Source organism: Talpa occidentalis, unplaced genomic scaffold (genome assembly GCF_014898055.3).
Source record: "Talpa occidentalis isolate TD23 unplaced genomic scaffold, MPIMG_talOcc4v2.1 talOcc4.9, whole genome shotgun sequence".
In the NCBI taxonomy this organism is placed as follows: Eukaryota; Metazoa; Chordata; class Mammalia; order Eulipotyphla; family Talpidae; genus Talpa; species Talpa occidentalis.
Genome location: NW_023605305.1, coordinates 71,558,001 through 71,583,189, shown reverse-complemented (window position 1 = coordinate 71,583,189; position 25,189 = coordinate 71,558,001). Strand labels below are relative to the sequence as shown.

The window sequence follows — 25,189 nt, the reverse complement described above, 5'->3', positions numbered from 1 at the left end:
GATGTGGGGTGAGGATCAGGAATTATATGGGCCTTTTTTTATTATGATAAATTTCATACCACATAAAATCTGCCATTTTAACCACTTCAAAGTGTGTGACCAGTTTATTCGCAATGTTGGACAGCCATTACTGCTATCTAGCTTTACAACTTTTTCACCACTCCCAAAAAGGAGACCCCATTAAGCACTGGTTTCCCACCCCTCTTCTTTCTCCAGTCCTTAGCAACCACTAATCTGCTCTCAGACTCTATGGATTTGCTTGTTCTGAAATTTCATATAAGTGGACTCACATAAGATGAGGCCGAGAGTGGCCTCTCTGCTCTTCTCTGCTCCTCTCTGCCCTGACTCCACTCCCACCCCCTATGGACCCAGAAGTCCTGATCCAGGTCAGCTTTCAAACTGTGCTCCTTCGGAACCAGGGCTGGTTGAGTGGAGCCTTGGTGCCACGTCCTCCATAATATGTGACCTTTTTGTGTCTGACTTCTTTCACTTAATGTTTTCGAGTTTCATCCATGTTGTACCATGTATGTGGTTGGTTCCTTTTTATGGCTGAATAATATTCCATGGTATGGATATGCTACATCTTGTTTATCCATTCAGCTCTCACCTAGGGCTGTGTGATTGCCTTTCACCCCATAGGAACCATGGCCACTGGGAAAACTGGGCCCCAAAATGCCCACACCCAGACTGGCCCCCTTTTCCTTTGGGAGTGGTAGGGCCTGGCAAGAAAGTCTGAATTATTGTAAAGCCAAAAGATCAGGAGAAAATTGCCACTGAAAAGATAGTTTGTTCTTCATAGACCCCCAGAAGCAGGGGGCGTAGCATATAAGGTCTCAGATGTGACCAAAGGGCCTGGTCCTCATGGAAATCCCTGGCCTGGGCACCCTCCTCACTCCCTTTGGCGGTAAGACCCTCGGTGCATTTACTCCCGTAAATACAATTGCCATTTTATGTATTTCTAAAACAGCCGTGCTAGTGGAGGACGTGGCACCAAGGCTCCGCTCAGCCAGCCCTGGTTCCGAAGGAGTGCAGTTTGAAAGCTGACCTGGATCAGGACTTCTGGGTCCATAGGGGGTGGGAGTGGAGTCAGGGCAGAGAGGAGCAGAGAGGCCACTGCCAGCGTGGCCCTCAGGTTCCTCTGTCTCTGGATGTGTCTTACTCACTGTTGCAGTGGAATCTTATATTTGGGAAGGTGTCGTCCCTTATCTCCCCCTTTGCCGCAAGAAAAACCAGAGAGCCAGGGGAGTCGAGAGGAAACAAAGGAGAAGTTTTTGATTCGGTTGGAGGAATAGCTGGTGATCTGGCGATAGTGCCCCAGGGACCGGACCCCGGCTCCCGGTAGGGATTAGCACAGAGCCAGACTCCGGTCACAGCTGCCTGGGATCCTTATTGTCCACACTCTCCAGTGGGTCATCCCAAGCACATCCTCCCTTCTTGGCCTCTGCTGTTGAATCACACCCTGACTTGTTCACAGTTTTGGGGATCCCCATTTCCAAGAGCTAGAACAATCTATGTCTGTGTTCCTTACTAAAACAGCCTGGAAGGAAGGAGTGGAACATGCAAGTGTTTTTATGAACTCCTGAGGAGGACTACTTCGAGGCAAGTGTCTGGGCAATGGTTCCATGTGGCCCCTGTGTCCTGCCTCCTGCTTGCTCATGTTTGAGAAGTGACAGGCAGCCATGACGGCAGGGACAGCCAGGGTCTGGGCATGGCAGTTCAAGTCCTACGTCCCTCCTTTCTTGCTGTGATCTCAAGGCATCCTTTTTCTTTCGGCAAGTGACCTAAGTGTCCAACTCATCTATCCTCACACCCCAAACTCCTAGCGCCTGGTGCCTGCTAGGGACATGCTGGTGGGTGGGGGACAGAAACCCAGGACAGGAGCACTTCCAAAATGCCAAGGGTGCACTGCCCGAGAGAGGGCTTTCCAACTAACCCAAGAGACATCTTGCCCTTGCATGGCACGTGGTGCTCCCCACCGTACCTATCCTGTGAGGCAACCCCTGTCAGATTTGTCCCCTCGTTATGTGATGGACTCTGAATTCACTCAGGATGGGTGACTAGTCTCTAAGTCATTGTGGGCCAGACGGACCTAGGCTTAAACATTTTACATGCTTAAGCCTCTGAAACAGTTGTAAGCATTTAAATATTGTTTGTAAAACATTTTAATAACATTAAATATGTGTCTCTTATAATAACACTGAGCTATCAGTGCACGAAATTCTTTATTTGGGTAATGTTAAACACTCGTAGTCATCCAGGAGGAAATAAACCAATTAGTCATGAGTCGCTTACTAATACTTCAGTTAGCTGTGGGCCAGATGCATGGCCCAGTTTGAAAGCTGACCTGGATCAGGACTTCTGGGGCCATCCAGGTTTGTGAATTGCACCCTATGACATTCACACAGGAAGGAGCGGTCTAATGGCGCATTTCTCAAAACGCATCCCTGCTGATAAGCAGCGCAGGGCTGTGTCAGTGAAGCAGCTTCGGCGTGGTGGAGTTAGGGTGATACTCCTTTCTGCTGCTTTGCTTTGTTTCCTCTTTCCCACGATGCACATGGGTCACCTCTGTGCATTTCAACCGGGTCTGGGGAAGAGGTGGTCCACCACACTAGGGGCCACGGGGTGGGTGTCCTGACTTGTCCTGTGCCTGGACCCCCATTTCCAGAGTGGAAACCAGTTTGTCCAGTGGGAACAAGGGGTCTGGCCTCTTCATCCTCCTATCCCGTGGCCCCTTGGTGCTCTTGGCCAACAATGACTTAGAGACCAGGCCCAACCTGCCTTCACAATACCACGATCAGCCCCTCCCTCCCCATCTCCATCAACTCAGGCTCCTATAACAAAAATACCATGACTGGGGAGCCTAACCTGTATTTATTCCTCACAGTCCTGAGGCTGGAAATTTGAGATCAAGGTACCGTATGGTAGGGTTCCCGCGAGGGCTGGCAATGGCCATCTTGCTGTGTCCTCACATGTTGGAGAACGAAACCATCTTTCATGTTTTCTTATAAAGACACTGATCCCATTTCGCTCCATCCCCATGATCTAATCACCTCGAACAGGCCCCACATTCTAATATCATCATGTTGGAGGTTATACCTTAACATATGAATTTGAGGATTAACAAACATTCATTCCTCAGCATTTCCCTACTGGAGCATTTCCCTCCTTGCCTGTCACTCAGCCCCACTTGGCACCACCAGCTGAGGGGGTCATCAGCCAGCATTTCTGTGGGCTCTTCCCTTCCATGGTTGAGTGAGGGAACTCTGGGGTGAGAGATGAGGTAGCTATAACCGTGACCTAGCTTGTGACTGTGCTTGCCGGCCGTGCGCCAGGTGCCCACCCTAAATGTGGTGGAGTCCTTGACTCTTTCCCAGAGGTCAGGAAGGAGAATCAGAAAATGGCAGCCAAGGCCATTTTCTCTGAAACCAAAGCTTCCTGGTTTTAGAGTGGCAAAAGGCAGAGCCAGGAGCATGCGGTGGGACGGAAGAGAGGAGGTAGATTCCCAAGCAGAGATGTGCACAAAGGTAGGAAGACAAGGAAGGGTCTGCCTGCAAGGTAAAAGCAAGGTAAGAGCAGGAGGGATACAGGGGAGCCACTTGGGCTTTGAAATGGGAGCATGGCTCCCCTGGAAATGGATTTGGAGACAAAGCTCTGGCTGCAGGAGTTTTCCCATGAACTGCTCTCAGGTCCAACAGATCTGATCCCACCTGGAGTTCTGGCGGAACTGGGCTTTGAGAAGTGCTGCCAAACCCTTACCAGTCACTGGCAGTGATTGTTGGCAGGCCTGGGGCATGGCTGTGAACTAGGCAGCACTTGCTGAGGGCATTTCCTGGAGAGAGACTCGACTGTGAGCCACAAGCAACTCACATGCTCTTTGGCTGGGAAAGTGAAGACTTGGGTCTCAAGGGGGCTCTCTTCACAGTGTTCACTGCACTGGGGGTGGGTACAGGAAGTGGAGTGACGGCTCCCTGACAGGGGCATTATGGGGAAGAGAAGGAAATGCAGGCTGTTCAGAGAGCCATCAGAGCTCCCGAAGGCATGATGGAGGGAGATGGAGCAGGAGGAGTGTGTCGGAGCCAGTCTTACAGAGCGGGCCTTTGCTGCCAGGCCAAACGGTTTGGTCTTCCTCTTGCAACAGTGGGGAACCCACAGGTTCTGAGAGGGGAGTAGAGGCAGCTATGCCATGAAGCTCATGACGCACACCTCCGGGGCTCCTCACTTGCATGGGGGCCTCGGGAGGCCCTGGGGGTGCCTGGCAATGTGTTCACATGGTCATATATTTTCATAACTTTCACAAAGGAAGAGGCAGTCACGAGTTGCTTAATGACAGGGATACATTCTGAGAAATGTGACCTTGTGTGACCATAGACTGTAATTACACAAGCCCACGACATGCCCAGGCTGCATGAGCTAGCTGATTGGGGCCAGTCTGTTACTGACAAAGCATTATTAAGCCAGGCGTGACTATATTTTCACTATAATAAATTAGGATCACTTCTCTTTTTATTCCTCCTTCCTCTGATACGCACTTGTGTTTGGCCTTCGAGTGGCCGTGGGTGCTTTTGTGACTTTAGCTAAGGAGAAAATGTTTTGGAATAAATTTATTGGCTTATGTACATGGTCTTCAGTATCTTTCATGTATCTTTCTATTGTCCAGGTATAAGAATAGCTTCCAGAAATACTCCTGCCACCACCGTGCCCACTCACCCAGGGTTTTTATGGAATATGGGCTGTTATAGCCCCTCTTCTTGATTATTGGAGAAAAAGATGCCTTGACTATACAAAAAATTAAGGTTGTGACTGTGTCATTATTGGCCAGAGTTTATGTTTTCTTTGGGTGTTTGTGTTGTAGATGGGGTCCTTTAACACAGACCCAACTGGGATATTTCTTTAGAAAAGTTAAGTGTAATAAGGTGATCAACTTGTTTGAATATGAGGGGCACCTAGTAAAATTTTGGTCACCAGCAGAGAAAGCTAAATGCAAAAGAGATGCAAAAAAAAAAATGTAGTCAATGCTAATGAGGCCTTGCTACACCAGCTCCACTGCAGTTTTGAAAGTTGGTTTGGATTGCTTCAATAAATTGAGGGAGAAATTACAGACTTCTGATTTGGATGTACAGAGGAACCTTCTTTTATCATTTTCAATTTTATTTATTAAAGAGAATGCCGATGAGATAATGGAATATGAAATAAAAGTAAAACAAATAAAGTAGAAATAACACTGACTTCGAAAACTAGTTAAAATCAAAAAAGGTTTCAGTTGAAACTAAAAGCAGTCATCTGTTACGAGGAAGAGATAAAAAGAAGTAATCCACAGACTCCTGAAAAGTTTGACAATCCAATTAGTGAAGAGGAGTGAATCTGATGCACATGTTGGAAAAGTATTATGCCTTCTTCAGATTTGGTGTGAAATGTTGACAACATCAAAGACTTATGAAACTCAAAATGTCCCCCTGCCATCAGAATGTCGACTGCAGCCATTCTCGAGCATGGCTCATCCAAGGAGCATTTATACAGGCTCAGTGGACTTAGTGGGCACCTGCATTTCTCACGGGCTCTATTCCTTTTCCCATCCTTTTTTCTTTTTCTCTTCGGATTGCTTAATTTTGATTGCTTTATATTCAAGTCCAGAGGTTCTAGCTCCTACCGATTAACTCAAATAAACTTTTGGACCTGCTGAGGAATTTATCATTTCAGATTTTATACCTTCAACTTCAGAATATCTGTTTGGTTCTCTTCATAGTTTACGCCTTCTTGCTGGTGTTCTATATTTGGTGAGACACTTCTTCAGACACGGTCTCCTTATTTCTGTATTTCGAACAACTGCTTTGAACTCTTTATTGGCTAAGCTCAACACTAGGCCTCCTCAAGGAGAGTTTCTGTAGCTTGCTCATGCCCCTATATATGGATCACACTCTGTTACTTTCTATGTCTTGGAAATTTTTGTTGAGACTGAACATTTTAGATGATGCATTGAGGAGACCTTGTCGTGCTGTGGTTCTCTTATTCACTTGCTTCTTTGTTTAGTGACCTGTCTAGGAGCTTTCAATAGTGTACTCCCCAAGTGTGAGGCCACTGGTATCACAGTGTAGCTGTCACAGCCCTGGGCTTGTGCATTGTCGCCCTGACCACACAGCCCCCACCGCCCCCCAGGACCTCGCTGTGAACCCAACTCTCTTTGGTTCTTTCTCTGTTCTTCTTGCTAAACCTCTGACTTTTTTGCCTCTACTTGTAGCACACCCAAATGTTAGTTTTCAGTAGCTGCTAGCTGATTGCTCTATTGCTTTTGATAGTGTCCTGCACAGTAATTTTTCTTCCATCTGACCCAGTTAAATTCATGAGGTCAGGGTGTCGTGTCTGTAAGACTTGTTTGAACTTCAGGAGGACCTTTGCTCTCTTTTCTCTGGGTCTCTCTGCTACACTTCCAGTTGGTTTGCCAGTTTACTTCTTACTGCTAGTAATACGGAGCTACTGACCTCCTCTTAATTGCTCCCTACTAAGATTTCTTTTGTGTTTGACAGTAGCCTTGCTCATGATTTCCTGCATGCTCTGTCCTCAATAATCCCCTTAGGGAAAACTATCAAGTTCTCTGTCATGCCTGTCCCTCTAGGGAAAACCCCTGTCCCTCTAGGGAGCTAGGAGGGAGGGTGGCCGCTTCTCCCTGAGTGATGCTCCTGATCTACGTGTAAGTCACTGGATGGGGAACACAGTGCCAAATCTTTTTCCTTGGCCTCTTTCCTCATGGAAAGGCAGCCCTACAAGCAAACTGGAGAAGGAGGCATGTCATATGCTTTGCCTTCTCCAGTATTCTTTGCCTGCCACAGTTGGGGTAGTGTCTCTGTTTCAGACTGGGAAATAAAAAAGGGTGCCCGTTTTGTGAGTTCTTACCTGTTCACTTATGAACTTGAGACAAGACCCAAAAGCAGACATGCAGAGAGAACGGATAGAAAATAGATTAGTTGACCACATGTTGCTGGATATGGTCTGTCCTACTGGTAGTACCAGGGTGCAAATTGAACCTGAAAAAGCAAGGCAGTAATGCCTGCCTGTCTTTAGTGTTATAAAGTCTACCTGGCCATTTACCTCCTTCCCAGAAGCCCCCATTCTAAAAGTCAGGTTCATGGCATACTGGGAGTTGTAATTCTTAGTGCCCGAGATCTCATCAACATGGAGATGAGGGTTGGGTCTGTTCAGGACATCATTCATTGACTCCAAGTTTGTTGCTCACTATCCTTCTAACATCTCCACCCCGTGAGTGGGGATTGGTGAGTGAAGGCAGCCTCAGTCTTATTGGCCACTCTCTCTCTGCGCCCCCACCCTCCAATAAGCTATCCACAATACAGATTTGGAAAGTATAGGAGATGCCAGTGGACTACCCTTACCGGGATAATACTGTAGCCTTCAACTCAGGAGCTAGAAAGATTAGCAGGAAACAACTTCTGTCATGCTGAGCTAGTAAAGACATAGAAGAGGGTTATGGTCAGATGCCATGGGCTTTCACTGTTCTTACCAAGATTTTGTAGATATTATTGAATAAATATGTCTTCATTTGTTGTATGGGCCTTAGGGGAACTCCTAGATACTTTAAATGTTGTTTTTCAAACATCACTTTCCACAGTTAAGGGGTTCATTTACGGAGGAGAGAGTGTACCAAGCTGCTTTCACCTGAATCCCAGAAGCTTCGACTCATTGCCTGGTTTTGGAAACAAAGTTTTATTGGAACAGTCTCTCTCATTGGTTCACTTGTCCACAGTGACTGTCTTGCTCCAGTGGCAGAGTTTTGTATGTACAATAGAAATCAGAGAGCCAGCCTGGAGAGTCTAAAATAGTTACTTCTTTACAAAAGAAGTTTGCTGGGGAATGATCGCATTCTCTTTCCATGGAAAGCAAAGTTATTGTCATGTGGAGTGGAGATGGAGAGCATGCACAGAATCATAGGAAAAGTCATGTCAGTCGATCTAAAATCATTGTATTTCTGGTTGTAGTTGTTTATGATATTGGTTAGTTTTAACTTTTAATTTTTTGTGACATCTTTTCTTTTTCTAAATCATTATTCCATTTTATTTCTTGTTTTGTAATCTTCTTAAAGTGAACCCCAAATCATAGACGTTTCCTCCCACAGGGAGGGCGGGGAGCAGTGTGGTCGGACTTAAAGCCTTGCACGCCAGTGTTCTACTGATGACCAACAGTCCCTGACTTAACCCTGAGTCTACCTGCGATATTCCAGATTTACAGTGGTGCAAAAGCAGTACACTTAGAGCAGCAGAGTATGCACTTTAAATTTTGATTTTTCCCCTGGCCTGGCAATGTGCGGTGTGGTACTATTGTGATCCACAGTTTCCAGGCTGCCACGCAGGCCCGCGGGCAAGCAGCTGCACTCGACAGTGTCCTGGGTTGACAGTGGTTTTGGATGTTGTGTTTTATATTTTTGCATCCTATCATGTCTCTAAAATGCCCATTGTTTCCTGCTTCAGAGATAGTCACCACATTGCTCTAGAGTCAGCTCTGTGGTGGGTATGTGGCCTGCGTGATGGCTGCTGTCAGCGATCGGAGCACATTCCTGGGCTCACAGGTGATGTCCTGTGGGCTAGGCATAGTCAGACATTTTCAACTTGAAGTATTTTCTTTTGTTCGTTTTTTGTTTTTTAAACATTTTATTGATATTATACCGTAAAATTTCCCCCTTAACATCTTCATCATTCCCCAAATAGTTACCATTTCTCCTCCTCCTAAGCCTGAGCAAGTACTCACCTACTTTGTGTCTTTGTGGATTTGGATTCTGGGCATGTCACATGAATGGAATTGTACAGTATGTGGTCTTTTGAGACTGGCTTCTTTCATTCAGCATGTTTTCAAGGTTCTTTCGTGATGTAGTCTCTATCTGCTGATGTATGCAGATTCCATTTTTCCTTGATAAACTTATATGGTTCATACAAATTTTGTATGGTCATGTATTTTCATTTCTCTTGGGTACATGCCCTGAGTCTGTAATATGTTATTGTTCTTGTTGCATGATTTTTACTAAACTGCTTCCATAACATTTGTAATGTTTATCATGTGTGCCACTGAAGTCTCTGGTTAGCTTAATGGTCAGCTAATTATTAGGCAGAGCTTTTCTTAAATGCCTTTTAATAAGTCTTCCAAGCCTTTGCCATAGGACTCTGTTGGCATGTTGGGGTATGTCTTATCAACTTGACGCATTTTCAACTTTCATTGGGTATATCAAGAAATGGCCCTATCATAAGTTGACCAAGATCTGTATATTTGTATATTTTTCAATAATAACAGCATGTCATCTGTTATTTGTTTCTATAGTATTTCCTTTAAATAGCAATTTTTTTAAAATTTAAGTAGATCTTATGTCTTCTGAGTCATTGTCTTCATGTGCCAATATGTGTCTGTGACGCGTCCTGTGTGTACACGTGTGTTCTATTCTGGTGACGGGGTGTGGGGAGGCTCTGACTGGAGAGTAGGATAGACGAGTCTCTGAGGTGTGGGAGGACAGAGCTGTGGGGTCATAAAGGGGAGCTGGGTAGGCTTACACCTCACCGGGCCTCGCCATGGGGCCCTGCTGTACAGGTGAGTAAGGTCTGCTCTTGGGGCCTCCAGGGCCAGGCAGACATCACAAGCACTGCAGGCCAGGGGTCCGGGCCATCTGAGCAGCCCTGCTGTGAGCGGGGGGTCAATGGAGTGCTCTTCTCTTTCAGCATTGCTTTAAAGGACATTGCATCTGGCTGACCCCTGACATTCTCAAACGGGACGGCAACTGGGGTGCATGGAGTCCATTCGGCTCCTGCTCACGCACCTGCGGCACAGGTGTGAAATTCAGGACCCGCCAGTGTGACAACCCACAGTGAGTAGACCCTGACATTTCTCACCTTCCTGGTTGGCAATTTCTTTCACAGGCCCCTCTCTGGCCAGCTCTATCCCACAGGGCTCTTGTGGCCACATGCCATTTCTGTAGGTGGTGTGAGGGTGGGCAGCCCTGGGCCTTCCTCAGTCCCTTGGAAGAAGGGGAGATTCACAGTAGGGGGGGGCTCATGGCCTGGTAACACAGCCTGCTGGGAGTCTCCGGGCCTGTGCACGCCTGGGGCTACTCCCCCAGCTGACCTGCAGCCTACTCTGTGTCTAGAGTGGGTTAATCTCTCCTTATTAGTCAGAGAGGATAGAAGGCAGAACAGAGAGGAGCCCAGGGGGTAAAGAGGAGGTTCTCTTGAGGCCCAGAATACCAGGTGCCTAAGCAGGGGAGCCGCTGCCCAAAGTCAGGCAACAGTCAGGGTCAGTGATGTGTCCAGTGACCCCTAGGGCCACAGCTGTCATGGAACCCGCTGGATTTTCCCCAGCTGCTCTCCCACTCCCACATCTCCTGCAGGCCCAGGCCTGGTGCTTCCCTCTCCTCCACTCACAGTGCTTCCCTATCCACTCCCAGCCACAACTCCTGCCTGAACCCTTAGCCTTGGCCTTACCCAGTGCAGAGCCCATGAAGAGGACATAGAGCCAGAGCTCTGGACCCTGGGCCCCTGCAGCCCCCTATTACTTGGGGTATGTCAGTTAGCCTCCCACACTGGGCCTCAGTCACACTATCCTGTGGTGTTATTTGGGGTGTTTTTTTTTTTCTTTTTTTTTTTTAAGATTCATTTATTTATTTATACAAGCACTGGGTACAGTCAGAGGCGCAGGAGGGTGAGAGAATTCGCCAGAGCAGAGAGCAGAACAGGCAGTGACGAAGAACACTGCTGAGGGGAGCAGCGGGCGGCAGGAGAGGTCTGCGCGCCATGTGGGACCCTCGCCTGGCAGCCTGGGATGGAACCCACGCTGCAGAAGCTGCAGGCAGTTTCACAACCCAGCGCTCAACCGCTGCGCCACCCGGGAGGCCCTATTTTGGGTGTCTTTATAGTAGTGCGAACAGGACTTAGTGTAGAAAGAACTCTCCCCCACTCCCCATTAACATCAGTTCACTCTGGTCTTCTGTTTGCCCAGCAGTTCCCTCAGCTGGGGAGACGTGTGGCTGTTATATTTCATCTTTCAGCCTATTGAATGTCTTAAAGATTTTGACTTACATGAAATATTAAAATTCTGTAATTTCACATTCAAAATGAAAAAGACTCCTTGGTTCTAAATTGGGCACCATAACAATGCCAGGCCCAAATACAGCTGGTAGGCAATGATGCAGGCTCTCCGCTTTTTGGGCAACCCCACCCAACTGCCATCACCCACCTTCTCCACCCTCCTAGGCCCCCTAGGTATTTGGATTGGGGCCCTAAACCCAAAGCCTCAGTCCCAGTTTCCTCATCCTTCTGTAGGCTCTGCCATGGCCTCAGCAGAAATGATCTGAGACTTTCTGGGCATGTGGGTTTTTTCTGGAGGAGCAGGTCTCTAATTTCACATCAGTTTATCAGAGGAAGCTGGAAACACAAAGGTTAACCCCGCAGGTCTCTGGATCCCATGAGCCAGTTTCGATGCTCTATTTGGCCAGGCTGCTGCAGCTTCTCTTCCCAGGCTCTGAGTTGGCCACTGGGAGCCAAAAGGGGTCCACAGCTGTGGGAAGAGAAGTCAAGACCACCCTGGCCAGTCAGATCTGTGGGAGGGGACCCAGCAGTGAGAGACCCATACCTCAGAAACACCTGTGCTTGGAGCTGGCCATCTGAAATTGTGTCCGGAATTCTCTCCTCTCCCTCTGGCCAGCTCTTGCCAGGGCACTAGGCCAGCTGCAAAGGCAGGAAGGGGCCTCCAGGTCTGCCCCGGGACCCTTCAAGTACCCAGGGCCCTATTACACTTGCCCTGGGGGTGATACTGACAAGATAGGGAGTTAGAAGTGCAAGAGGGAATGGGGTACTGGATGAGGACTGCAGGGTTCCCACCCTGTGGTGCAGTGCCTGGCATACAGCAAGCACCCAATAAATGTGATCAGTTTCTGCTGCCCTTTCACGTGTTGCCGGAGTAACTCAGGCTCAGGGCATCATCGCCAGGAGACCCGATATGGCCTATGCTCTGCTTCTCCGTCCTGATTACTCAGCTGTTGTGCCCAGATCCATGCTCGCTGGCTTCTCACAGCCTTCTTGTCAGCAGCCCCCGGGGACCCCACAGGCCTCCCTTTCATACCTGCTTCCTGGGATGACCTCTGGACCTCACCTCTGCCCCATCTTTTAGTTCCTGCTTCCTGTGCTCATCCACAGCTTCTCCCATGGCACAGGGCATGTGTGGCAATGCCCACACGATTACTAGCTGTCTCTGCTCTGGGACTGAGGTCCCTCTGCTCTTTGCTTCCCCACTCTGGTAATTGGAAAGCTGCAACAGATGGCAATCTCCAGCTCCTCTGTCGCTCATCCTCCCTGTTCCCTTGAATCTCCAGCTGATATTGTTTTGGAGTTAGCAGGGATTTCTGTTCAGATCAATACAGCTTCTGCCTGGCCTGGACCAGCAGGGGCTCCAGCAATGCCCAGCCCCTTTCTGCTGTTTGCAGGACGGTTGCTGCACAGATGCCCCCAGCCCCCCACACCTACACCCAGGCATGTACCCCCTCCGGGGACACCTTATTAGTTTTCTCATTGGTCTGTGCTCCCTCAGTGACCAGTGGGGCCTCAGGCTCTGCTCAGTTCTGCCATGCCTGAAGATGGCAATGCGGAAGCCCCCAGCTCTTTCCAGAATGCAGTCCTGCCATGCCAAGTCCTGCCATGCCAAGGGCACCTGCTGGCCTGCCAGAGTCTTTTCTGTAGAGGTTTAGTATTTTGTGGATTGTGCTGTTCTCAGTAAAGTGAGGGAATCACAGAAAGGCAGTGCAAGACCTCTGAGTTGAGGAGAGCCAGTGAATGGAATATCCTCTGTCTGCCTGACATTAGTTGAAAACTAGTGCAGTGGACTCTGCTGACTTGAAATTGCTCTTTGGGTTCCCATCATGCATCCAGCACAGGCTCAGATGTAGGTGAGACTCATCTAGCTCCTGTGTCCTGAGGCTCACAGCTGGGAGGGGCCTAAGCTCACGCCACAGCCCACCGTCAGAGCAGTCAGTGGTGGGGGGTCGGGAGGGGCTGTCGAGGAGGGGCCGAGCAGATTACTCTTCTCTACAGGGTCCCTAAAGGGGAATTACCTGTCTCTTCTATGCTTGATGCTCTGAGGCTCAGGAGATTGGGCAGGGCTGGGTTCCTTCACTCAGCAGAGCTGCCCTTTGACATCTGAATCCCCAGATACCACAAATGGCAACCCCGCATTGCTAGTGGCATCCAGCTGCAAGGCCTTTGCTTTCTTCTCCAGTCCGGCCAACGGGGGTCGCACCTGCTCAGGACTGGCCTACGATTTCCAGCTATGCAGCCCCCAGGACTGCCCTGATGCCCTCGCTGACTTCCGTGAAGAGCAGTGCCGCCAGTGGGACCTATACTTTGAGCATGGCAACGCCCAGCACCACTGGCTGCCACTGGAGCATCGGGACGGTGAGCCCCTGCAGAGAGGGCAAAGGGGTGGTTCTGCAGAGGCCCCTCAGTTGCTCTGTGCCGCTGATACTGCAGAAACAAAGTTGCCAGCTACACTGGGTTGCCAGGAGAGCCCATCCTGGCTGGGGTGGCTGCCGGGGCCCACTCCTGGGCAGGAACTGGGGGCTCTTGGCAGAAATGCAGTCCCAGAGTCACCAACCTTGGCCTGGCCAAAGACGCTGGAAAGAGGGGCTGGTAGGAGTTAGGACCAGGCTCCTGCAGCTGCCACCTGGTGGGTGAGGCTGGACCGGCATTCTAGGTTAGATGGGGAACCCTGCCAAGCAATCAGGTTACCTCTGCCCTTCAGCTTGGAACCTTACTTCTTAGTGTTAGAAAGTGTGGTTCATACCAGTTTAAGCCTTAAAAGGCATTTGCTGGGTTGTGACACTGAAAAGTCTGGCAGTTTTTAACATGATAGTATATTTATTCCATGTAGATTCTTTCCCACTTTTGATGGAATTTTAAGCAAAGTTTCTGTACCTTCCAGATGTCAGGCAGTGGTGGGAGGCTTGGTGTGGGCTTGCTTGCTTCGTGGCCCACCTGCTGTAAGCAGGGACAGGGACCCAGACCTGACAGGTCCCGTGGTCCCCACTCAGAAAGAGGCTGTGGTGTGACCTGTGTTTTAGTGATCTCTGGGAGCAGAGCTGGAAAGGGAAGGCGCCAGTGGGCATCTGGCCTTACTTGGAGTTTCAGAGGAGAATGGCTGACAAGTGTCTTCAAGTGGAGAGCTGGCAAACAGCCATCTGTCCTTCATCCCTTTTCCCGCCTGCCTCCTCTTGGGGGTCTCTGGACAGGGCTCAGGGCCCTTGGGGATCTGAGACCCTGCCACACCAACAGTCTGCTTCAGCTGGAGAAATCCCTTCCTAAGTCCCATACCCCAGGGTCAAAGGTCCCAAGACACAGGGGGTCCCCTTCCCCTTCTCTCTAGAGCAGATAGGTGGAGGCGGGAGGGGTGAATTCTAAGAAGACCCTTGTGGGAGTTTCTTCCTCAGCTTGCATGGTGCTGCTCTTGAGAGAACTTGGGGAAGAAGCTGTGCAGTCAATGCCTCTCCTCACTGCATCCCGTTCCCTTCCAGCCAAGGAGCGCTGCCACCTCTACTGCAAGTCTAAGGAGACTGGGGAGGTGGTGTCCATGAAGCGCATGGTGCATGATGGGACACGCTGCTCCTACAAGGACGCCTTCAGCCTCTGTGTGCGTGGAGACTGCCGGGTGAGTGCCCTAAGGCGAGGTCGGTTTACCTCTCTGGTGCCAGGTAGCCTCAGGTCTGAGTGTGGCTGGGAGCTACCTGGGGAACTTGGAACCTCCATCTCAGAGATTCTGATTTTGTAAGCTGAGGCCAGGAGTGTGGGTCGAGAGCTCTCTAAGTGATGGCAGTCCTTGTGAAGCTCTGCCTTGCCCTTGCACCCCACTGGGGTGCACTGGACAGCATTCTTTTCTTGTTTTATTACCTGTTTTTTTTTATATATATTTTTTACAACATTTTTCATTTTTGTACAATGTATGCATTTTCATCATGGTTATAGTCCCCATACAATTCCCACCCCCCCCCTTGTTTTCATCCTATTCCCTCCTCCCCGCCACCCCCATAGTGTGTCTCTGGTTTATAGTTGCTTGTTGATTTAGATTTTTTACTTTATTATAATTAGTCTTTTTTCCTGGTCCCTTATTCAGGTTTTCTAAATTTCTGCTATGAGTGAGACCATCCGGTATTTTTCTTTTTCTTTCTGGCTTATTTCGCTGAGCATGATCCCTTCCAGCGCCATCCATGTTGCTGCAAATTGCATGAGTTTATCTTTTTGAATTGCTGAGTAATATTCCATTGTGTACATGTACCACATCTTCTTGATCCAGTCATCTATTTTTGGGCATTTGGGTTGTTTCCAAAGCTTAGCTATTATAAATAGTGCTGGACAGCATTCTTAACCAGGGCAACCCACAGTGGGTCCTGCTGGTTTGGCCCCTTTTAGATATGCCCAGCGTTGTTTTCTAGTATTACAACACTTCTGGTTTCAGTCTTAGACTGTCAAAAGAAACAATGGTGAGGTAACCTCAGCTTACGATAATAACACGATCACAGACTTAAGCCATGTCCCTCCGCCCCACCAGATTTCCTACAAACAACAGAAAGCCTCTCTAAAGTTTGTGTAGACAGGATTGATTGCAGGTGCCACAGAGGCCAACTTATCTTACCCTCCTAAGTTGTGAGTATCCTCAGGAAGTCTCTGGCAGAGAGCCTGCAGGACTCTAGAGGCCCCTAGAAGGGGAGGGTGAGGGTAGATGAGCCAGGAATGCTTAGGACTTCCCTTGCTTCATGTGGTTTCAGTAGGACCTGCCCTGAGGTGAAGGAGTCTCCTCCACTCCTCCAAGATGTGGCAATAGGCAACTAGGAGGAAGCTGGCTCAACTCAAGCCTGGCAGGGGAGCCAGGCCACCGTCTGCTAAGATGGTGAGATGCAATACAGTTTATCCACTGCTATGAACCTGTAAGCCAAAAATGATGGCAATGAAAGAAGGAATTACTAATAAGTTATATGGAACATTTTTTGAGCATTGATAGATTCAGAAGATAGCCTACCATATCATACCACATAAAACATGAAATAACACTAGCATATGGTAAAAGCAAGAGTGCTACGATAAATCCACAGCCTCTATGAAGTAGTTCCCAGGGCAGAAGCTTGGTGGGACCTGGTGCTTGAGGTACATGGTGCTTTTGGAAGTGACTCTCTCTATGCGAAACAAACGCTGACAGCTATTTTCACTCTTTCTTGTAAAATCACAAATTCTTTTCAAATCTCTTCCAGTTTGTAAAAACAGGTACAAATGCAGCTCTTTCGTAAAAGTGAAGCTTAACTGGGCTTTCAAAAAGCAGGAGAGAGACTTACACTTACCAACAAAGCAGTGTCACCTTTGTACCTGTAGGGGTTTACTTTATGGGCTGACTGAGCAAGACACAGAGAAGCCAGTGGTACAGTGATTTCTGTGTCGTTTCCCGAGAGCACCCGCATGACACAGGGTGACAGAGACAGCAGCTGCAGGAAAGGCAAAGCCCAGCAAGGGACCCCGCTCACAAATGGCCACTTGAATCACTTCTGAAGAATCTGGGGAAGAGGGATGAGTGATCTCTAATTATCTGGTACCTGGCCTTGGGGGAGGTGTCAGGGGTGGCTGGGAGTTTGGTTGGATGGGACATGAAAGCAGCACCCCCTTTGCTCTCTCTGAGAGCTGGAGGGGCAGCCGCTCCCCATCCAGCAAGATTTTTAAGATGCCGAAATATGAGACACAGGAAAACAGTTTAAATCATGACTAATATAGGCAGTAAGCATGGGAAACAGTAAGAGTAGCCTTTTTTTTAAGGTATTTTGCAACATACAACATAACAGACTCAAATGGAATAAAATCATATAGGTGACTAGAAAATAAATGGCCTAGAATGGCATGTGTTCATCTTACATGTATTTAAAGAATAATAAGGCAGCATCTGTTGTGAAAACGCATCTATCAGATTTGTTATAAAGAGTGAAACATATGAGAATGTTTATTATATAGGGATATATAACTTTTTCTAGGAATAAAAAGTTTTTATTCAATGTTATTAAAACTACTAATATCTTCACCTTCTAAATGAGGATACACAGACGTGGGAAATTTTCATATAATTTAATATAATTCTTGGCATTAAGAACTTGTATTTATATGCTTTTGATATTATTAGTAATATAGGTAATTGTTTATAGCTGTGCTAATATCATAAAAGCTTCATGAGTATATCTTCTAGAAAATTCAACTTCTGGCATAACACTATTAAAATAAACTTCAACTTTATTTTTGCCAGCACTATAACTGTATTCTCTCAGAGCGTTCTGCAGTATTGCTTACATGTAAGAATATTGACTTTCTTGGAATACAAGAAGTACAAGTTACTAACTTTCGTGTTACTGGTGCTTTTCATGAACACTTTATGAAAAATAAACATGCAGTTGGTGCCTAATTCACTAAGAAATGGAACCTGATGGACTTCATGACATCTATATTATGTACTTCTAATGTATTGGATGTGCAAGCTATTGCTTCACTACTAACACTGGCAATGAAAGAAATGAAATATTTCGTTCGTTAGTGGCGGTGTTGAATGGGTAACCGTAGGATGATGCCTTCTGCATAAGCACATGTTTATATATGTGTATATGCATATGTGTACGTAGGTGCTGTCAATTAGAATATCGACACCAGTGACTTAGGAGGTGAATTGACAGACATATAGGGAGAATCAAGACATACACACATACCCCTACACATACATGCCACAAGGCAGGGAATCAAAAGAGAATCAGAAATTAAAGAGGCTGATGGGGTCATTTTGCTTTAATAAAGGACATAATCCATTACCTTGATAAAATAATGACTTGGCAACCAAATAAAATTATTATTCAAAAACTGCGATAAAAAGGGGGAAACTGAATTAAGTTAGTTGTAGCAAAAATCTAGTAACTCTTTGGTAGGGTTTCACAACATATGGGAAGGAAGAAAAACAATACCTCTTTGGCTGTGGCCCTTCCCTTGCAACACTGCCTCACCTTCCTCCAGGGCTTGAACGGAAGCAGCAGATAGAGCCACTAGGAAATTGTGGTGGGGGGAGGAGGGCCCAACCTGCGCTGCCACTGACCCTGATAAAGGCCAATGAAGAAAAAAGTAGGAAAAAAACAGACCATGTTCATATCTCTCCAGATTTGACAGATCAAGTAGCTAATTTATTCTGTTTTCCTTTTGCTCACTTAGAGAAACTGTTAGAGAAACTGTTTTAAAACATGGCATGTTTTTCTTTATCTACAAACCCCCTTCTTCAACCACTTGTATTTCCAGTTAGTGTCTGTGGCTGTAAAGGGGCTGTAAGCCTTTTTAGGATGAGCCCATGAGTCAGAAACTCTTGTGTCAGAGCTTATATTCTCATATAAGGCCGATGCCCTCACATGAGCTGGTTTCTGTTAAGTTGGGCTTCAGAATCTGGGGGAGTGCCTTCCTATGCCGCTTCCATCTCTGGCCCCTTTGTAGACCTGTGTTAGAACCCAGCTACTTCTACAGCTCTGAGACCTTTTGCTCCTGCTTATTCCATGACAAGCCATGAACATTCACCCCTTCAGGTGAGAGGCCAGAGCAGCCCTTCTCCCAGGCGACATGTGCCTCTAAGATCCTGAACCCAGTTGCAGTGCAGGTTTTGGCTACACCACCAAGCAGTTCTCCTTAGACCAGTAAGATGGCCCATAATTCAGCTAAATTCTGGTACCATCTATCCAGAGATAGAGTCCACAGATTAAGAGCTCAGTCCCACACACTACCCCCCACCCCAGCTTCACATGTCTCAGTTGTTACCTGTGCTTCTGAGTCACTGGCTATATATTAAAGGCTCCCCTGACTTCCTCTTCCTCCTCAGGTTTGATTAATTTGCTAGTGGCTCACAGAACTCAGCAAAATGTTTTTCTTACGAGGGCATCATTTTGTTCTGAAAGAAGATAAATCAGGACCAGCCAGATGGAAGAGATGTGCAGGGCAGATGTGGGGAGGGCAGGCAGCCTCGTGCCCTCTGCCGATGCCTCACTCTCCCCAAATCTCCACTGACGTACCCTTTTGGGGTTTGATGAGGCTTTATTACCAGATTACAACTGATAAAATCTTTGGCCACTGGTGAGTGAACTCACCCACCAACATCTCTGTTCCCTGTGTGCCTTACCCATTGACTTTCTACCACACCCCATCCCTGTGCCCCCAGCCCAGGCCCCAGTGAGTGGAATTCAACTTTTTCAAGCAGCGTGCCCCGCTGCTTCTGCGAGAACTGAAAACAGGAACGAAAGCTAGTTAACCACACCCAGCCCACCCTGCAGACAGGTGGATTGCTGTGGCTTCATAGCCACACATTCAAAACTGATGTGTGCCTCTGTAGTCCTTTAAGGCTGCAGAGCCGCTGCCCTCGAAGGTGAGAAGCAGGCGAGCCCTTCTTCATCACGTGGCTCCCCTGCCCAACCTGCCTCCTTCCGAGTTATACAGCGTCACCTGGCGGCCCAGCTCCGTCATTAAGTGGGGCAGGGAACACGGTGCCCCTCCTTTACACACGGAGATGCCTCTTACAGTGGAGATGTTTCTGGGACGTGGCCACCGCAGGAGAAGGGGCAGGGGCTGAGCCTTTGATTTGTAGCCTTCCTCAAGGTGGAAGGAAATTTCCTCATCCCTCTAGGTTCTTCTAGACTGGCAAATGATTGGTAGGAGGAAAGAAAGCAAGAGGCTTCCTAACAACATGTGTACCTTCTGTACACACAGGAGAAACCCAGTAGAAAAAAAGAAAATGGCAGAAATCACACATTACAAGTTCAGCTAGAGACAAAGGTCACCTAGTAGAGCGAGGGGTGCAGGGAGGCACTACAGGAGAGGCAGGACAGACAAGATTGAAGTTGCTGCTGCTCCTTAAGAGTTAAGGGGACCAGGTCATCTAGGCACAGTAAGGGGGCTCCCTTACAAAAGGGGATCTTCTGTTACACATGTGAATGTCTCTTATGAAAGGACAACCTCCACTCAGCCTTCAGAGTGGAGGTGCGGAACTGGTGCAGGCTGGTGCAGAACTGTTCCTATGAAATAATCTTTACGTCAAACAGATGTATTGGAAGAGGGTGACAGGTTTTGTTCCCTTACACCATCAGAACAGAAGTGTTCATTTGGAAGCCAGCCTGCTATGCCAGGCCAGTCGGGGTGTCATTTTAAGCTGTGCATAGTCCTCTGAGGGTCATACTGTCCCGATGGGTGAAACAGATGCTGGGGGTCTCTGGGCCTGGGTGGGCACACGGGCTCTGTCCTGCTCCAAAGCCCTATCCCCTTCCCCTGTGCTGGGAACTGCTGGGAAAAGATGCCCAGACCTGCACTGTGATGGAAGCCAGTGCCAGGGCCCTGGGGCACCATGCGGCAAGAGCCTGACTGGGGAGAGGTCTCAAGTGTGCACTGCCCTCCCCCCTGCAGAAGGTGGGCTGTGATGGGGTGATCGGCTCCAACAAGCAGGAAGACAAGTGTGGCGTGTGTGGAGGGGACAACACCCACTGCAAAGTGGTCAAGGGCACGTTCACACGCTCCCCCAAGAAGCTCGGTGAGTGAGCCCCTTTCCCCCATCTGGGGTCTGCATGTCTGTAGCACTTGGTAGGGCGCCGGTGTGGCCAGGGTGTGAAGGCTTGGGGCTCGGTCTGGGTTCATGACTGTCCTAGGGCAGGTCTAAGTCAGAGCTGGCTTTGTTGCCAACCTGTGAACAGGAAGGTCTGTTCCCTGGTGATTAAAAGCCAGTGACCCAACCACCGGTTTCAGTAAAGCAGAGCAGGATCTTTATTGTGAGGCCTAAAAATGGAGAAGGGGGAACTCATGTTCCCAAGCACCTTCCACCCTGGGCTTGGGATGAGGTGCTTTTAGAAGGCTTTGGGGCAGGGGCGTTTCCAGGTTCCTCATGTTCTGGGCGGGGTGTCGGTCAGGCCTGCGTGGCTCCATTACATGCCTGTACACAGGTCACGTGTCTCAATGTAATGTTAAGTCTCCACCCCTGGACATAATATTTCACATTATAATGAAGCAAAGATCTTTTTTTAGATTACTCCAGTTACTCTTTCCCAGAGAGAGCTAATTTGGATCGTTACCTCTGGTTTCTGTTGTTTCAGCTGTCACCATTCCTTTTCCTGCAAAAGAACGTAGTGGGTACAAATAACAGGTTTCTTACCCTAGGGACTACACAGCTTGAGCCAAGCTTCAGGCTGGTGCAGAACTGAGAATGGTGGTCAGGGCAGAAATTACAGGGATATTGATGGTAATCATCAGGTGGGCCATAACAGTCTTTATTTGAGGGCAGGCGCCTGTGGAAGGCCCCTTTCCCACCTTCCAGGCTTCCCAACTGGCCTGTGGGTCCCTTGCTTCCTCGCCTGTCTACCCCGGCCCCCAGCTGACTGTCAGCAAGACCTGGTCAGGGCAGCCTGCAAGCCTAGGGGCATGGTCGGTCTGTTCCTGCAGGGAGGGTCACAGGAAGAGACTGGGGACCCAGGGTCCTTGACCAAGGTGGGCTCTGCTGAAACAGTCTTCTGAGTGAAATCATTCCAGAGCCATGCCGCGACCTGGCCCTTGGCTCCCCGGGTGGCCTGCAGCCTCCAAATGCACCTGTCTTAAATGAGGAGAAGCCACTTGGGTTTGAGTGTGTAGAAGACCATGGAGCCACTATATCGGCCCTTGCTCAAAACCAGTGCCACCATGCTAGACGCTGACCCTCTGCACAACCCCACAGGGGGTTGTGCACAAGCCTGGGGGACTTGCACTTAACAGATATTTACTGATGGAGTGGCTGAGGTCCAGGGAGACCAAGCAGTGCTGAGGCCTCCCTCCTGGACAAAGCACCTGAGCTTCACGCCCAGCGTAACTCCAGGGCCCTCCACAAGAACCCCCCTCAGTTTGACCCCTCCACTGGTGGAGGCCAAGGGAACAGCTGGGATTTGGAGATGAGCAGAAGGGTCCTAGCCAGCAGAGACTAGGTAGCTTTCCCGTTGGTCCCTCTCTGGGTGGGAGGAGCAAGGCCCCTCCTCTCATTGTATGCACTTCTCACTCCTTCCCTTCTTATTTGATTTTGTCTCCCACCTTCCAATAAAGGTTACATCAAGATGTTTGAGATCCCAGCAGGAGCCAGACACCTGCTCATCCAGGAGACAGACAGCACCAGCCACCACCTGGGTGAGTCGAGGTGCAGACAGCGTGCATCCGCCTGGCCTGGCTCTGGTGGAGACGGCAGAACACCCTGGGGTCAGGGGCTCCCAAACTGCCACCACCTGGCACCCTCACGGACACGTGACCAATTTCTCTCTTCCTTATTTTAAGAGGAAATTTTATATTGCTACAGCAAACCAGTATTGCTGGTCTCACATGGGAGGCAAATGTCAGTCAAGTCCAGGAAAAAGGACACTCTGACCTAGACACAGTTTTCTGCTAAAGGTTCAAGTTCCAGGCCCTGTTTGCACAAGAGGAAGAAGGGTTAGTGGCAAGCTGAGCACCTGCCTCCACCCACCGAGGCCCTCTCACTGATGTGGATGGGAGGCTTATAGGCAGAGAGCGGTTCCCACCCCCGTGGTCCTGTGACTGTCGTGCTCCGTCTGTGCCTCCGCACAAAATCCAGCAGTCCCGAGTGGCCTCGTGTCCCACTGTGAGATGAGTGGACTTCTGGCCAGGCAGGTTCTTGGCTCTTAGACCTTTGTGGATGCACCAGGTCGGGCTAGGCCTCTCTGTGCTGTGTGGAAGACTGGTAGCGCCCCAGGAATGGCCACTGCTACCACTGGGTGGGAAGACTCAGCTTTTCAGCTGGACATATGCTCACCCCATGGCAGGAAGCGCCCACTCACCCTATGCCCCGGTTTTCAGCAGCTACCCCGTACCCCAAGGTTCGTTGACTTTGAGTGTTCCAGGTAGACTACAGAGATGGCCTCTGAGTGGAGCCCCTGTGCCTCCAGGGCCTGTGGGGACACATTCAAGAAGGGCGCCTGGGCCAGACAGAAGGGTACAGGTGGAGGGAAATCTCGTGTCAGGTGGGAAGGAACCCGGTTCCCACCGAGGAGAAATATGCTTCTGGGTGGAGGGAGATTTAGTTCCTGTTGGGCAGCAAAGTCGCTTCGGGCAAAGTGAGATTCGGGCAGAGGGCAGCTGGGAGAGATGAGCAGCTCAGTGCCCCACGCTTTCCCCTCCCCACATCTATCCAAACCGGCTTACGCGTACCTGGGTCTTGCCCTCGCGCATCACGGCAGGGGCCTCCTTTTGCCATTCTTAGCCATCAAGAACCTGGAGACAGGCAAGTTCATCTTACATGAAGAGAATGATGGGGATCCTAATTCCAAATCCTTCATTGCCATGGGTGTGGAGTGGGAGTACCGCAGTGAGGACGACCGGGAGACCCTGCAGACCATGGGCCCCCTCCACGGCACCATCACCGTTCTGGTAAGTGGAGACGGGCCAGACCCCCACTTCTTGACCGTCCGGGTAGGGTCACGCAGTTACTGGGGAAGGGATGGGGACGAGTGCTTGCGAGTCCTGAGCCTCTCTGCGTCCTTCAGGACGTGCCCTGAATGGCCCAGGGCTGCCCTTTCCACCAGGGATCTCCATCCAGAGAGGCGTGAGGAATCGCGGCGGAGCCTCAAGTCAGGGCCTGCCCCCTGCCCGGACCCCTGCCCCCACCTGGGGCAGACTCTTCCCCCTAAGGGGTTTCAACTTCCCTTTCTGAATGATATTCACAGCCACCTTGCATCATGCTCATTTGCATCTGCCATCACATCCAAACCCTGTCACGCTCTGGGAGTCACCAGCGGGGCTCAGGAAGTTAGACCGCCAGACCCAGGTCACACCAGCTTTGTTCCCGAGCAGGACTGGACCCCAGGTATCCTGAGTCCAAGACCACAGTCTACTGATTATGGGAGAAACGGGGGAGGGGAGCGGGGAACCTGATTTTCTTTCTCTTTCCAAAAATTAACTTTAATCGCATAATTAACATTTTACTTGTAAAATATTTAAAACATCACAGACAGGACTTTAGTCCCTTTAGTCCCTCCACCAAGGTGAGCACACTGTCGTTGTCTTAGGCACCTGGATCCAATACCCCATAGCAGGGCACCTGTGGGGCCAGGGTGTTTTATGTGGCACCATGTCACTCTGCTCACCTCCCCTGCAGGGACTCTTTCACCCCCAGAAATGCTGTTGGCACCTTGGCTGTGTCAGCGCATGTTCAGCTGGGCCTCAGTAGCTGCGCTTTCTATCTCGGTGCATCCACCTACTTACTAAAATGTACTTGTGATCTCCGGATCAAATTTGGAGGTGCTTTTGAGGTAATTTGCAGAAAGGTGAGGAATTTGTCACCTAGTGTGCTTGTTCCCAGCTGAGGTAGCACAAGGTGATGGTCTGCTTCTTGCTTTGGCTCTCAAACCATAGAGAAATGTCCTTTTCGGACCTCCCTGGTGGTGCAAGGGGTTAAAGTCTCAGTGTTATCAAGCTATCGCCAGCCACTGCGGCCTGAGTTCGAGCCCCAGCCAAGGAGCTACCCACGTGGGACAGCAGATGTCTCCTGTCTCGCCTGCTGGTCCCCTCAGCAGTGTATTTCAGTAGATCCGCCTGTTCTGCTCCCCGCTCTGTCTCTAGTGAATCCTCTCACCCCCTGCACCTCTGGCCTACACCCAGTTCTTGTATGCATAAATAAATAAAAATAAATTTAAAAAAAATTAACTTAAAAAAAATGTCCCTTTCATAATCTACTTAGTGCCACATTTTTTTTTCATGTTTGTACTTTTTTGCTTTGGATGATTTCACTGTTTTAAATGACCCTTAAGTGCTTTATGGTGCTCCTCAGCCAGGAAGCTGCGATGTGCCCTGCAGAACATTGCCCATGTTTGATGAGCTTCCAGAAAGGATGAGTTACAATTCTGCTAGCCACAAATTCAGTGTTAATGAGTCAGCAATATATACTAGTACATACTGAAGCAGAAACACATGGAAAATAGAGCCATGTGTTGGTGGTTGATGAAAATGTTGTGACCATTGTTCCTAACCTGTGTTCCCTTGTGAGCAGTGGCTCCCTATTGGCAAATTAAATGTCCTCGGGGACTTTCCAGAATAGGTATTCTGTACATAATGAGAATTTGGCTGTAAGTGTACCTCATGCTGATGTTTCTAAACTGGCTGCTGAG

At 49.0% G+C, this 25,189-nt stretch overlaps 1 protein-coding gene across 2 annotated transcripts in view; it reads left to right on the top strand.

The window, feature by feature from the left end:
• The window catches only part of ADAMTS2 (ADAM metallopeptidase with thrombospondin type 1 motif 2), a 217,518-nt gene that overhangs the window by 176,722 nt on the left and 15,607 nt on the right, over nucleotides 1-25,189 (top strand). For both annotated transcript variants that reach the window (XM_037500625.2, XM_037500623.2), the window contains 6 exons: nucleotides 9,708-9,853; nucleotides 13,252-13,427; nucleotides 14,543-14,676; nucleotides 20,469-20,592; nucleotides 22,122-22,202; nucleotides 23,287-23,453. In XM_037500625.2, the coding sequence (XP_037356522.1) occupies nucleotides 9,708-9,853; nucleotides 13,252-13,427; nucleotides 14,543-14,676; nucleotides 20,469-20,592; nucleotides 22,122-22,202; nucleotides 23,287-23,453 (828 nt within the window). The remainder of the gene's footprint in view (nucleotides 1-9,707; nucleotides 9,854-13,251; nucleotides 13,428-14,542; nucleotides 14,677-20,468; nucleotides 20,593-22,121; nucleotides 22,203-23,286; nucleotides 23,454-25,189) is intronic.